Genomic DNA, 12463 nt, shown 5'->3' with positions numbered 1-12463 from the left:
CTGGAGGAAGAAAAAATAATAAGCATGGGAAAAAAGCAAGATCTTAACAAGACTGTAGTAAAATAAGAGCCATGACCCCACCTGTCCCCGCAGATCCCCTACCAGGTCGGGCCTGGTGAGGATACTCAGCAGCACACACACGACGATACTGCGTATCTGGCTGAAAAAGAGAGAAGATGAGTCACTGCTTACAGTGTGACTTCTTCCAGAGGATAATGTGTTAGTTGTTTTACAAGGGAAAGTCGGACAGCAATGTAATTGGCATCATCTGTCAGTCTGAGGGACAGTTGGCTGAATATACACTTAACATTCCAAGTTAAAAATCCCAAGCCAGCAGCCCACAGAATGATTGTTAACTTGTAAAAATTGCAAGTTCTGCAACTTTATTAATATGCCTTTAAGAAAATCTTAGCATTTATAAATAATCCATATGGTTTAATATTTCTAAGTACTCATAATTGGCTCTCAAGGGAATTTGAATCTGATTTCCATTGCCTGCTAACTGTTTAAAACAACAGAACAGAACAACCTCCATGCTTAAAATGTGACTCTCAATATGGGACTCAAACATTTCAAAACTGCTTTAAGGGATTTAAAGGTTTTAAGATACAACTAAAATATCCACATGCAGATACTAAAAAAAAGAGCTATCAATGCCGTTTTGCTGATACTTCTGGAATAAAAAACATCTCAGTTTCTTGTCAGCATTGGAATAAGAGATTTGAGGGTTTTTTTTTTTTCCTCTCCTGATGAAGCCCCATGTTTTCTATCAATGGTCAGCAAACTTTTTTTTTTTTTAATAGAGGACCAGATAGTAAACATTTCAGGTTTTGTGGAACATACTGTCACTGGAACTAGGAAAGCAGCCACAGAAAGTACAAATGGTGGCTCTGCTCTAAGAAAACTTTATTTACAAAAACAGTCAGTTAAGCTGAACACCTCATGAACTAGAATAGAGGCAAGAAAAGATTCTTCCCTAGAGCCTGCAGTGGGAACGTAGCTCTGCTGATACCTTGATTTTGGACTTAACAGACTCTGGAACTGAGAGAATAGATTTACATTGTCTTAAGCCACCCAGTTTGTGGTAGTTTGTTAACGGCAGCCCTAGGAAGCAGTACAATGTCCCATTCATTTATTCTCACCACTCTTCTAATGGAGGAAAAAGATCATATGGTGCTTTAGGCTGATACAGTTTAAGGATTATGAGTTGAGATAAGTGGGTTGCAAACACCACTGTCTTGAAAACTGGTTTAGGATGTGGGTGCTTGGTTCTTGAGCCATAAGTGTGCCTCAGTCACTCTGAGCTTTCCAAGCCCTCTTGTACAAAGCAAATGCCATGGAGCTGAGCTCCTGGCTTGTAGTTTGGGGCAAGGTCAGTGCATGACCTCTAGTCTCCCAGTCAGGTTGTTTCTGATGTTTAAAAGTAAAAGGGCTAGTAAATGTACATTTAGTGGTGACAGTGTTAGCATTTCAAACACCAGTTAACAAAACTCTGAAAGTCTTAACTTGCTCATCCACCAGCCCACAACATAATCTCTTACCACTTTTTGTTTAATTCCCTCAGAGCAATGTTAAAAGAATGAAGGTAATGCTAATCTGATATGCACTGGGGTTTAACGTTTTTTTTGCTTATTCTCAGAAATATCTAAATTTTAAATTCTTAGAATTTGCTATTTATATATAAGGCTTTTTACCTTATTTTTACAAGTTAAAATAATGAGTGGCAGAGAGCAGTTAGAGTTTCAACAAACATACTTAAAATGTAAAACACTATTTTTATTAGAACCTCAGCTTTTACTCTTAGAGTTGATTAAGTCACCATATAAAGCTTTAAGCCTGCCAAACTAGTTTTTTTTCCCATTTCCTCAGCTATCAGACAATAGAGGAAGTATGTCACTACCAAAAATGACTGAGTTGTATTGGGCCTGGAGAAGAAGTCAGGTAGCAGGAGCTTCTCCTGGGGCTGCTGATGGTTAGGCTCATCCACCACAGCACTTCGAGCTCGACTGGAATCGCTATGGGTTTTCTGCAGAAGGGATAAGAATTACAGAAACAGTTAATTTATAGTGGAGCTGTGCGTGTCCAGTATCAGCCCTAACAGGTATGGTAATTGCAGGCCAAGCAGCTCCAATTCCATTGTCAAATTAGAATTCAGTTTGTACTTTTGACAAAATACAGAAGTCAAGACCAGAGCACAGATCCTGCAGAATTACTGACTATGAGGTTTTATAAACATTGGAAAGGCAATAGGAAGGAGACATACCATTTGCCTTTGTGGCCCCACCGTGCTCAAGTGTTCTGCTTCAGCTGTCCCAATAGGTGGCAGCAGATTATTTCGACTCAGTGGCAGTGGTGAGGGAGAGGAGAGCGAGTCGGCCGCCACAGGGCTGCAGATCCCACCAGCAAAAACCAAGATATGAAAGCATAAAATTATAATATAAACAAATTGGTTAGAATCAAATACATTGAACAGATGAGTTTAATATCATGCACAGAAAGCTTTAAGCTGCCTACACTTATAAATGAAGCGATCTCAAAGGATTTTGGAGAATGAAAATTTTGGGCTTTCTTCACAGTATTTTCTTATTTTTTGTTGAAACGTCATCCTGAGTGCACAGCAGAATTTGACCCTTTGTCCCACAAAGAACTGGAATAAAACAATTTTCCCTATCCTGAGTTGTATTTTTTCTGACAAATTCATAGATTTGTAATTTCGCATCTGATGAAACTCACAGTTCTGGGCCTTCTGGTTGTCCTTTCCACTAAAAATTATAATTCCCAGGTACGGATCCTAAACTTTATTTCCTTCCAAAGGATTTGGAGCAGTTACAATATTACTCATGCCCAAGACAGTAATTAAAGCTGAACGATACTTTTCATATCCCAGAACAAAACAAAGCAACTTATTTTTCCACTTCGGGAAAAAAAGCATTGTCAGAGGGATGAGAGATTAATTTTACATCAAAACCACTCATACCCAAGTGAATGTATAGCTCTATTGGTATAGATCATATACCAATAAAGTCAAAATTAAGAAATGTTGGGAGAGAAGTATAGTGACATATGCTTCATTCAGAGGCTGAATTCAAAACGCTGAATTCAGTTATGGTGTTATTAATTCCTACCCTTGATCATAGTCTTAGAAATCAACCCTCGTAACATGTTTTTTAAATTAACAACTAATGGAAGGATTTTATTTTAAAAACTTGGAGTCTTTTGCACAATGAGGTGGGAAAAGGGAAGAGGACATGTTTACTTTTATTTCCTAAGATGTGCCAAGGGACATTTTTTCCCTGGTGTACAGGCAACTACTTATCTGAGATTTACAAAGTTTTCATTGTCAGTGAAATAAGTAAATCCTATTGGTATGGAAAAATATTAAAGGAGATTTAATCATCATTTGGGGGAAGAATTTTATGAGCATGTTCCCACTAAGGAAAATGTTTTAATAAAAATATATATAGAATGTCTTCTATTCCTTTGATGAGTTCTGTTGGAATATTCTAGCCAACATTTTATTTGTGGAAATATGTTTAGCTAAATCAGAAGGAAGATAAGTATAATCAGAAGATAAGTATATATTTTATTCAAATATAACTCCATTTTCTTCTGTATTAGATTTAAACCAGTGTACAACTCATCATAAGAATATGTAGTGATTACTGCCTAGGCATATATTTCAATCTTATCTTTAAATTCATTCTATATGTAAAATTCTTCATTAGTTTTACCACAGATTCCAGAAATTCTGCTTTTGAAACCTACACTCGGGATCCTCTGCGTATTTCGTCCATAAGTCTTGGTGTTCCAGCGCGTGAATGGCTTGTGCTGATGGGATGAAGGGTACGTGGTGGGGGGTTGCGTCTCCTGGCGGACTGCACTGTATATGACAGAAATGATGTACTAAGCTTCAGGGCTCGATTTGGCCAATTTCGAGTTGAAAAGATGGTACTGGACCCAGGTCTCATAAGTAGCTTGTCATCAAGATCTCTAGTGGCCAAATATCAGAAACCCACAGTGAGATCAAGACTGCTCTGTACAGGGAGACAGAACTCAAAGGGTAAAAAGCCTTAAACTTTCAAGTACATTCAAGGGAGAGAAAGGCAAAAAGAGAAAACAATCAATAAATAACCTAGTTTTAGATGTCATATAATCTATCTCAGGAATGAGAATGTGTACCTGAAAGAAGGACATCATTTCAGTCTTACACATGATTTACTAGAATGGAGACTTGGGAAAGCAAGTACTTTATTCACCTGCCATCAGAGTCACTTCTTCAGTTACTGGTAAAGGCTAACCTGCAGTGTAGCTACTCCAAAGTGCTTCCCAGAAGTTTACCTCAGGGAATGAGCTTCCTACCATGCTGGAGGCATTGTTTTTGCTGAAGGCATGTCATCAGAAAGACTTAGTTGAAGGGCCAGTATTGCTGCTTAGTAGTGGTGTGGCACTAGTGTGCTTCCACTGCAGAGATTAAAATGCTGAGCTAGTTAAAGCCCACAGGGGTAGGGGTTCCTTAGAAAAAGCTGGGAACAGGAAAAGGGTTCAGAGCTTTGTGCAGCCCAGGTCAGTAAATCTCCATTTGCGTAAACAACTGTGAAATACAATACTCTTTTGTAAGTCCTCTGTAAATAAAATACCATATTCAACAGTTCAGTAGCTTAAACTCTGCCCCACAGATTCAGGTGCTTCGTTTTTGTGTTTAAGCAGATGAGAGACCGTTTGATTTTATTGTAAGGCACCTAAGAGATAGTATTTACGCTGTGATATGGAGGGAAAGTGGAAGAACAACACTCTGCCACAGGCTTTGGCTTTCATCACGTTCTTCAAGCTTTCAGGCCACTTTGGTATCCTCTAGCACAAACTATGCCTCAGAGTTTGGAGAACTTTAAAGGAAAAACGCCCATCACAGAATAGGGCTAAACCTTGAGCATTACTTGTAAGAGATATTTCTCGTCTTGCCTCCCTAACCATTCACTTAAGCCCTTTGTTTACACAGCCTACCTGCTTTCTAATTATAGGAGTTTAGGCCTTAGCTGCTCTTCATTTATCTTTATTTTTCCTCTGGACTACTCACTCGTAAGTGGATTTATCACCTCCACACTTCTAGATCAGTCTCCAAATCTGACCTCTTCTATACAGTCCATCATCGTAAACTTAACAGACCCTACACTCATCTCCCCTGTCCCCAAACCATCTTCCCTTGAGCTTGAAATCTGAGTTCACCTTTATTCCTGTTTTTTATAGAATCTGATTTCTTTTATGATAACTCTTCAACTATTTTATTACTTTTTTAGTCTTGGCTACATCTTGAGAACAGACCCATAGCTGCCTGAATTCCTGCATTAGATTCCTTTACCTTTAGTTCCTCCTTCTTTAATCCAATCTATGTTCTACTGCTATGAAATCTTTCAAATTCCTGATTTAAATTGATGTTCTCCAAAGCTGACTCATACACTGCTGGGTGGGAATGTAAAATGGTACAATTCTTTTGAAAAAATTTTATGAAAGTTTATTATAAGATTAAACATACCCTTTCACTTCTGTATATTGATAAATGAGACCATATGTCCACAAAAAAGACCAGTATAAGAATATGTATAGTGCCTTTTATATATAACAGCCCCAACCTAAAAAACAGCCCGTGTTCATTAACAGAAGAATGGATAAATAAATTGTGGTATATTATTAGAATACTAGTTGGCAGTAAAGGAGAAGGCAATGGCACCCCACTGCAGTACTCTTGCCTGGAAAATCCCCTGGATGGAGGAGCCTGGTAGGCTGCAGTCCATGGGGTCGCTAAGAGTCAGACACGACTGAGCGACTTCACTTTCACTTTTCACTTTCATGCATTGGAGAAGGAAATGGCAACCCACTCCAGTGTTCTTGCCTGGAGAATCCCAGGGATGGGGGAGCCTGGTGGGCTGCCGTCTATGGGGTCGCACAGAGTCGGACACGACTGAAGCGACTTAGCAGCAGCAGCAGTTGGCAGTAAAAGAGAATCACATGCAACATGAATGGATCTCAGAAACAAGACATTCAAAACCCTCCACTGTCTGGTTCCAAAGTTCTTTAATTCCAGTCTCTGCTTTCCCACTAATCACACCAGTGGTCTTTTGATCAGAACATTGAAGTTCTAACCTATTGCCTCCTATTCTACTATAGCAAAAAACGATCTGCTTTCTCTTCTAAATATTTGTATTTTCCTGTCTCCAAACCTTTCCCCACATCATTTTTCATATCTAGAATAGCCTTGCTACTCTTCTCTGCTTATCCAAACTTCCATCTTACAAGGACACATTTAAAACCTGAACTTCCCACCAAAATGCTTCCCTTCTTTGGGGACTGCCATAGTGTTCACTCACTCGAAGTACACACACTTGGTACTCAGCCACAGGAATGCCCTATATGGTTAGGTCTCTTTTTAGTTGTGTGTCTTCTCACCACTTATTTTATCAGCTCCTTGAAGTTGGAGACCATTTTCCTTATATGTTTTTACTCCCCACATATCTCTGGTTGCTTGGTAGGTACTCAATACATGCATGTTGATTGACTTGACTTTGCTTTCCTTTTATTTTTTAGTGATCTACTTAAACTCTATAGTCGTAAAATTTTATACTTCTTACAGGAGCTTGTCCATTAGAGAGAGATTTCTTGGCTGTAGAGGCATCCCATGAACCAAGAGACCATTCACATTTGGCTGATGACCACTTGCTGCTTGACAGAGACTCATCTACATGTCAAAAGAAGATGTTTCTCATTGGTTGGTGAAGATACCAGCTTAGTTTCCCAACTTTGCCAAAAGTTAATATTTCCAAATTAGATCATTTATATATTTTTTTTCCCATGCCTTAACTTTTGTAGTATCTTGGCCAGTATCCCAGCTGGGGCCCCAAGTCCACTGTTAAGATGACAAGATCAGAGTCACCCTCTTCATTTCTGAATGGGGAAGCCTGATCAACTTATGTGAAAGCAATTAATAGCCAGTCTCATAGGGGAAAGAGAACCTTTATTATTATTTACATTACATTAGAAAAAACAACATGGAACAAAAATGGGGAGAATAAGGGTAAACTCTAGTATATAATCTCTTTTACCATCACATAATCCTGTGCTCTGCTAATGCTTTCTCTGCTACACCTGGAGCAGTCAGCTCTCAATAATAAGCTCAAATCTGAAGACTATTAGAAGGAGTTAAGCTTATTTGTTCTAATGTTGGCAGGATTTAGTCTTACATGGACTGCCACTGCCACCTTAGTGTCCTGTTTATTTTCTCTCTTAGGTAATCAGTTCAGGGCCGTTTCTGGTTAGCTCCTCCTCTCCCAAGTAGGCATTTTTCTCCTACTTTCTCTCTAGAATATTTGGATTATTGCTTCTCCTTCCTTTGGTCATCAACAACTAGAAACGTGTATGTTAACTTTTCAGAGCTTGGGCTACTTAAACCATAAGCAGACCAGTTTGACATATAGAAGTATTTTATTACTGTCACAGGAATATTAGATTACCTGGGTCATCCTCCAGTGTGATAAGATATGGGCCTTACTGAGTTTATTTTTTAATTGAAGTATAATTGATGTACAGTATAAGTTACAGGTATGTATAGTATAGTTATGTACAAGCTGAATTTACTTTTAAATAACCATTTAAAAAATATAGCTGCACAATATCTGGCCAGTATACCAACAAAGCAAACACTAGATCAGGCTCATCAACCTGCAAGAAATGGCCATCTTTATATGCTTAAGACTTTTTTGAAACCATTTTCTCTTCCCTTTGGTTTGCCTTTTACACCTGGGTAATGATTGCTAAACCTCCAAAAGCAAAAAAGTCAACAGATTCAAATATAAAAAATAAAAACCAGGTAGGTCAAGATAACAGAAAAAAAGAGGGAAGAAGTCAAAAAGAAATTCAAAAGATACAATGTTAAGGCCATAGAAAATCTGACATTGGCCCCTCATTTCATTATGTATTTCATTCTTCCCAAAGCTGCCTGGAGCTGACCATATAATTGAATCTCAATTGCACAGCTTATAGATACCTTTTCAAAAGAGCTGAAAATTACTTATCAACTCTAACTTGCTGTTTTTTCAAAATGAAACTTTTGCAAGAAATCGCTGGATTACTATGAAAACACATAAGTTTACTGGAAAAAAAAGTCATAGTGATACAATTAAGGCAAATAACTGAGCAGACTTCTCTATAAGAACAGGCCTAGGCTCTCCTGTTCATTCCCCTGTGGGACTTACCGGATGTGAGGTGACAGACAGCACCTTAGACTGTGGCACTCGAGGTAAGACCAAAGGTTGTAGTTCACTCAGCACACAGGGGCTTTGTGAAGCTGGTCTGGTGATTGCAACATTACTCTCATCATCTGAGCAAAGGAATAGAATCTATTATCCATGGATATCTTCAGACCCACAGCAACAGTACTGTGAAAAAAAATCTCCCCTGAGAATTCATAATCTCAAGCTAGGCTTCACTAATCTTTATAACCCAGTTTCACACCACCTGCATGGTTCCAAAAAACCCTTTAAACCATGAATTTATTTTAAAGTGGTTTCTCAGGCTGGTGATGCCTGTTGGTTCCTGGAAGAATGAAAAGCAAAGATTATTAGAGCAAAGCTATCTAATGGGACATCTGGAGATTGAAGGAAATGTTCTACATATGCACTCTCCATGATAGTGGCCTCCAGCCACATGTGGCTATAGAGGATTTAAAATTTGGCTAGTGTGGGGCCTAGTAAAACTTACAAGTTATTGCAGAGTAAAAGAAACCATAAACAAAACGAAAAGACAACCTGCAGAATGAGAATAAGTGTTCGCAAATGACATGACTTAATTTCCTAAATATACAAACAGCTCATATAGCTCAACAAAAAACAACCCTATCCAAAAACTGGCAGAAGACCTAAGTATATATTTCTTCAAAGAAGACATACAGATGGCCAATGGGCACAAGAACAGATGCTCAACACTGCTAATTATTAGAAGAAATGCAAATCAAAACAGTGAGGTACCAACTCACATGAGTCAGAATAGCCATCATTAAAAAGTATACAAATAACACATGCTAAAGAAAGTTCAGAAAAAAGGGAACCCTCCTACACTTCTAGTGGGAATATAAGCTCGTGTAGCCACTGTAGAAAACAGTATGGAGGTTCCTTAGAAAACTAAAAATAGAGTTACTGTATGATCCAACAATCCCATTCCTGGGCATATACCTGGACAAAACTATAATTCAGAAAGATGCATGTACCCCAGTGTCCATAGCACCACAAGAGCCAATACATGGAAACAACCTAAATGTCCACTGACAGATGAATGGATAAAGATGTGTGTGTGTGTATATATATATATATGGAATACTACTCAGCCATAAAAGAATGGAATAATGCCATTTGCAAAAACATGGATGCAGTGAGATTATTACACTAAGTGAAGTAAGTCAAAGAAAGGCAAATATCACATGATATCATTTGTAGAATCTAAAATATGACACAAACCTATTTGTGAAACAAAAAATTATGGACATAGAGAACAGACTGGTTTCTAAGGGGGAGGAGGATGAAGGAAGGATGGAGTGGTAGACTGGGGTTAGCACATGTAGGCTTTTATCGAATGGATTAAAAAAAACAAGGTCCTACTGTATAGCACAGAACTATATTCGGTATCCTATAGTAAACCATAATGGAGAAGAATATTAAGTTATGTATATATGGATGACTGAATCACTGCTGTACAACAGTAATTAACACAACCATTGTAAATCAACTATACTTCAATTTAAAAAAATTTAGTGTGATTGAGAATGGAATTTTAAAATTACCTAATTGTAATTAATTAAAAATTTAAATAGCCACGTGACTAGTGAAACTTCATACCCATTACCACTGCCAGTTTTTGTGGCAGCGGTAATTACATGTCTCTGGAGAAGATATATACTGAGTGTATAATAGTGTCACATGTATATCCACTTGCATGCATATTGTTTATGGCTGCTTTCAAGGACAGAGTTAAGTAGTTGCAATAGATTGGATGGCTGGCAAAGGCTAAAATATTTACTGCCTGGTTCTTTATACACAAACTTTGCTGACCCCTATTTTAGGACATTTCAGTCAACCCACCAAACCAGTCAGAGATCCTCTAGCTCCATTTTAAAATTACTTTCTTCTTTTTTTCAAACTTTAAGTTTCACAATAACCTTAATTTATGGATACACAGAAAAATAAGTGGTGGTTAGCATATTTGAAACGTTGTGCATGAAGTATTAGTTACTTGGGCTGCCATTAAATGCCAGAGACTGGGTGGCTTAAACAACAGAAATTAATTTTCTCACAGTTCTGGAGCCTCAAAGTCCATGATCAAGGTACTGTTGGGGTTGGTTTATAGTGTGACCTCTCTTCCTGGCTCCTAGGCACAGCTGCCTTTTCGCTTTGTCTTTGTTTGCATGACCTTTGCTCTTTGCATGCATAGAAAGAACTCTCATGTCTCTTCCTTTCCTTAAGGATACCAACCCTATAGGATTAGGGTCTCACCATTCCGACCTCATGTAACCTTAATTATCTCTCTAAAGGCCATATCACCAAACATAACCACATTGGGTGTTAGGCCTTTTGGATGTTAAGGGGAACACAATTCAGTCCATAACACATGGATAAACCATTTGTTTATCCATCAGCTGATGGATGTTTAGGTTGCTTCCACTTTTTGACTCTTATGAATAATGCTGCTGTCAGCATTCATGCAAGGCTTGTGTGTGGCTATATTTCACTTCTCTAGGTTATATACCTTTGAGCAGAACTGCTGGGTCATATGGTAATTTAACTTTTTGAGGAACTGCCAAACTGGTTCCATAGTGACTGTACCACTTTGCATTCCCACCATTAATTTACAAGCATTCCAATTTCACATCCTCATCAATATTTGTTACTGTCCTTTTTTAATCTTTAATACAGTCGCACTAGTGGGTATGAAGTGGTGTCTCATTGTGGTTTTGGTTATTTGATTCCCCTAATGAATAATGATTTTGAACATCTTTTCATGTACTTATTGGCTATCTGTATATCTTCTTTGGAGAAATTGCTCTTTGAGTTATTTGCTGATTAATTGGATTGTTTTTTCTTTTGTTTCTGGGTTGTAGTTCTTTATATATTGTGGATACTAGATTCTTATTAGATGTATGGTTTACATAGATTTCCTCCCATTTTGTAGGCTGTCTTTTCACTTTCTTGATAATGTCCCTTGATACACCCTAAAGTATTTTATTTTGATGAAATCCAATTTATCTGTTTTTTCTTTGGTTATATGTGGTCTTGGTGTCAGATGACATCTAAGAATCAGCTGCCAAATCCAAGCTCATTGAGATTTACTCCAATGTTTTCTCCTAAGTTTTATGTAGCTCTGAAGTGTGTTCCTTTGGTCCATTTTGAGTTGATATTTTTTATATGATGTGAAGTAACGGTCCAACTTCATTCTTTTGCAGTTGTCCCAGCACCATTTCCTTTTTTTTCCCCATCTGAATTTTTTTTTTTTTGATTGACAGAGTTGATTTACAATATTCAGTAAGTTTCAGGTGTACAACATAGTGGTTTACAATTTTAAAAGGTTATACTCCATTTATAGTTATGATAAAATATTGGCTATGTTCCCTGCCAGCATCATTTCTTAGAGAGACTCTTCTTCCCCCATAGGCTTGGCTCCCTTGTTGAAAATCAATTGACCATAGATGTGTGGGTTTATTTATGGACTTTTTATTCTATTCCATGGATCAATATATGTTCTTATGCCAGTACTACACCGTTTTGATCACTGTAGCTTTGTATTATCTTTTAAAATCAAGAAGTATGAATCCTCCAAATTTGTTCTTTTTCAATATTGTTTTGGATATTCAGGATATCTTGCATTTCTATATGAATTATCTCTGCCTTTTAAAAAAGGCAGCTGGAATTTTGATAAAGTTGCACTCGGGCTGTAGATATATTCAGGGAGACTCCTGGAGAAGCCCACGGATGGAAGAGCCTGGTGGGCTGCAGTCCATGGGGTCACGAAGAGTCAGACACGACTGAGCGACTTCACTTTCACTTTTCACTTTCATGCATTGGAGAAGGAAATGGCAACCCACTCCGGTGTTCTTGCCTGGAGAATCCCATGGACTGGGGAGCCTGGTGGGCTGCCGTCTGTGGGGTCGCACAGAGTTGGACACAACTGAAGAGACTTAGCAGTAGCAGCAGCAGCCATCTTAACAATACTAAGTCTTCCGATACATAAGCAGAGCCTGTCTTTCCATTTCTTTGTGTGTGTGTGTGCCCAGTCACTCAGTCAAGTCCAACTCTTTGCAACCCCGTGGACTGTAGGCTGCCAAGCTCCTCTGTCCATGGAATTTTCTACACAGGAATACTGGAGTGGGTTGCCATTTCCTACTCCAGGGGATCTTCCAGACCCAGGAATCGAACCTGCATCTCTTGTG

The 12463-nt window shown here is 38.3% G+C and overlaps 1 protein-coding gene across 2 annotated transcripts in view; it reads right to left on the bottom strand.

Annotated features, from left to right (window-relative positions):
• The window catches only part of FAM149B1 (family with sequence similarity 149 member B1), a 51133-nt gene that overhangs the window by 2545 nt on the left and 36125 nt on the right, over positions 1–12463 (bottom strand). Inside the window, exons 8-13 of one of the 2 annotated variants that reach the window (XM_027530684.1) lie at positions 8244–8368; positions 6624–6730; positions 3766–3990; positions 2264–2387; positions 1901–2026; positions 82–160 (exon numbers count right to left, since the gene is read on the bottom strand). In XM_027530684.1, coding sequence (XP_027386485.1) covers positions 82–160; positions 1901–2026; positions 2264–2387; positions 3766–3990; positions 6624–6730; positions 8244–8368 — 786 coding nt within the window. The remainder of the gene's footprint in view (positions 1–81; positions 161–1900; positions 2027–2263; positions 2388–3765; positions 3991–6623; positions 6731–8243; positions 8369–12463) is intronic. The other variant, XM_027530686.1, reaches the window with a different exon arrangement.

Source organism: Bos indicus x Bos taurus, chromosome 28, assembly GCF_003369695.1.
Source record: "Bos indicus x Bos taurus breed Angus x Brahman F1 hybrid chromosome 28, Bos_hybrid_MaternalHap_v2.0, whole genome shotgun sequence".
NCBI lineage: Eukaryota > Metazoa > Chordata > Mammalia > Artiodactyla > Bovidae > Bos > Bos indicus x Bos taurus.
The sequence above is the reverse complement of the archived record's forward strand: the minus strand, read 5'-3'. Positions and strand labels throughout refer to the sequence as shown.